Source organism: Penaeus monodon, chromosome 15 (genome assembly GCF_015228065.2).
Source record: "Penaeus monodon isolate SGIC_2016 chromosome 15, NSTDA_Pmon_1, whole genome shotgun sequence".
In the NCBI taxonomy this organism is placed as follows: Eukaryota; Metazoa; Arthropoda; class Malacostraca; order Decapoda; family Penaeidae; genus Penaeus; species Penaeus monodon.
This window is the reverse complement of record NC_051400.1, coordinates 13,607,416-13,607,939: the sequence shown is the minus strand read 5'-3', so window position 1 is coordinate 13,607,939 and position 524 is coordinate 13,607,416. Positions and strand designations below refer to the sequence as shown.

Genomic DNA, 524 nt, shown 5'->3' with positions numbered 1-524 from the left:
TATCCGAACACACACAAAACAAACGAAAAAAATCAACCAATTCTAAACCGAAAACACCCTTCTTCTCCCCCCTCCCCCCCCCCAAGGACTCCATCCGAAACGCCCAACGCCAGCTGGAGATGAAACTGATCGAGCCGATGCCAGAGTCGAAGTGGATGGACGCGCTTTCGGACGAGGCGGTGTCGTACATCCACGAGGCGAACAAAGTCGTGATTCCGCCGCAGCTGCTCAACCCGCCGCTCTTCCACCGCAATTACCCCATGTGGGTAATTCCTGATTAGTCGGGGATTTTTGGGGGGGATTTTGTTTTGTTTTTTACGTTGTTGTTTGATTCGTCTGGGATTTTTTTTTTTTTTTTCGTTATTTGATTATTTAGGGGATTTTTTAAAAACTTGGTTACCTGATTAGTTGGGGATTTTTTGTTTTTTGTTTTTTACGTTGTTGTTTGATTGGTCAGGGATTTATATATATTTTTTTCGTTATTTGATTATTCCGTTTTTTTATTATTTGATTATTCAGGGATT

At 42.0% G+C, this 524-nt stretch overlaps 1 protein-coding gene across 1 annotated transcript in view; it reads left to right on the top strand.

The window, feature by feature from the left end:
- LOC119581756 (endothelin-converting enzyme 2-like) overlaps nt 1–524 on the top strand; it is a 106,974-nt gene that overhangs the window by 100,038 nt on the left and 6,412 nt on the right. The window contains exon 11 of the mRNA XM_037929889.1: nt 87–262. Within this exon, the coding sequence (XP_037785817.1) occupies nt 87–262 (176 nt within the window). The remainder of the gene's footprint in view (nt 1–86; nt 263–524) is intronic.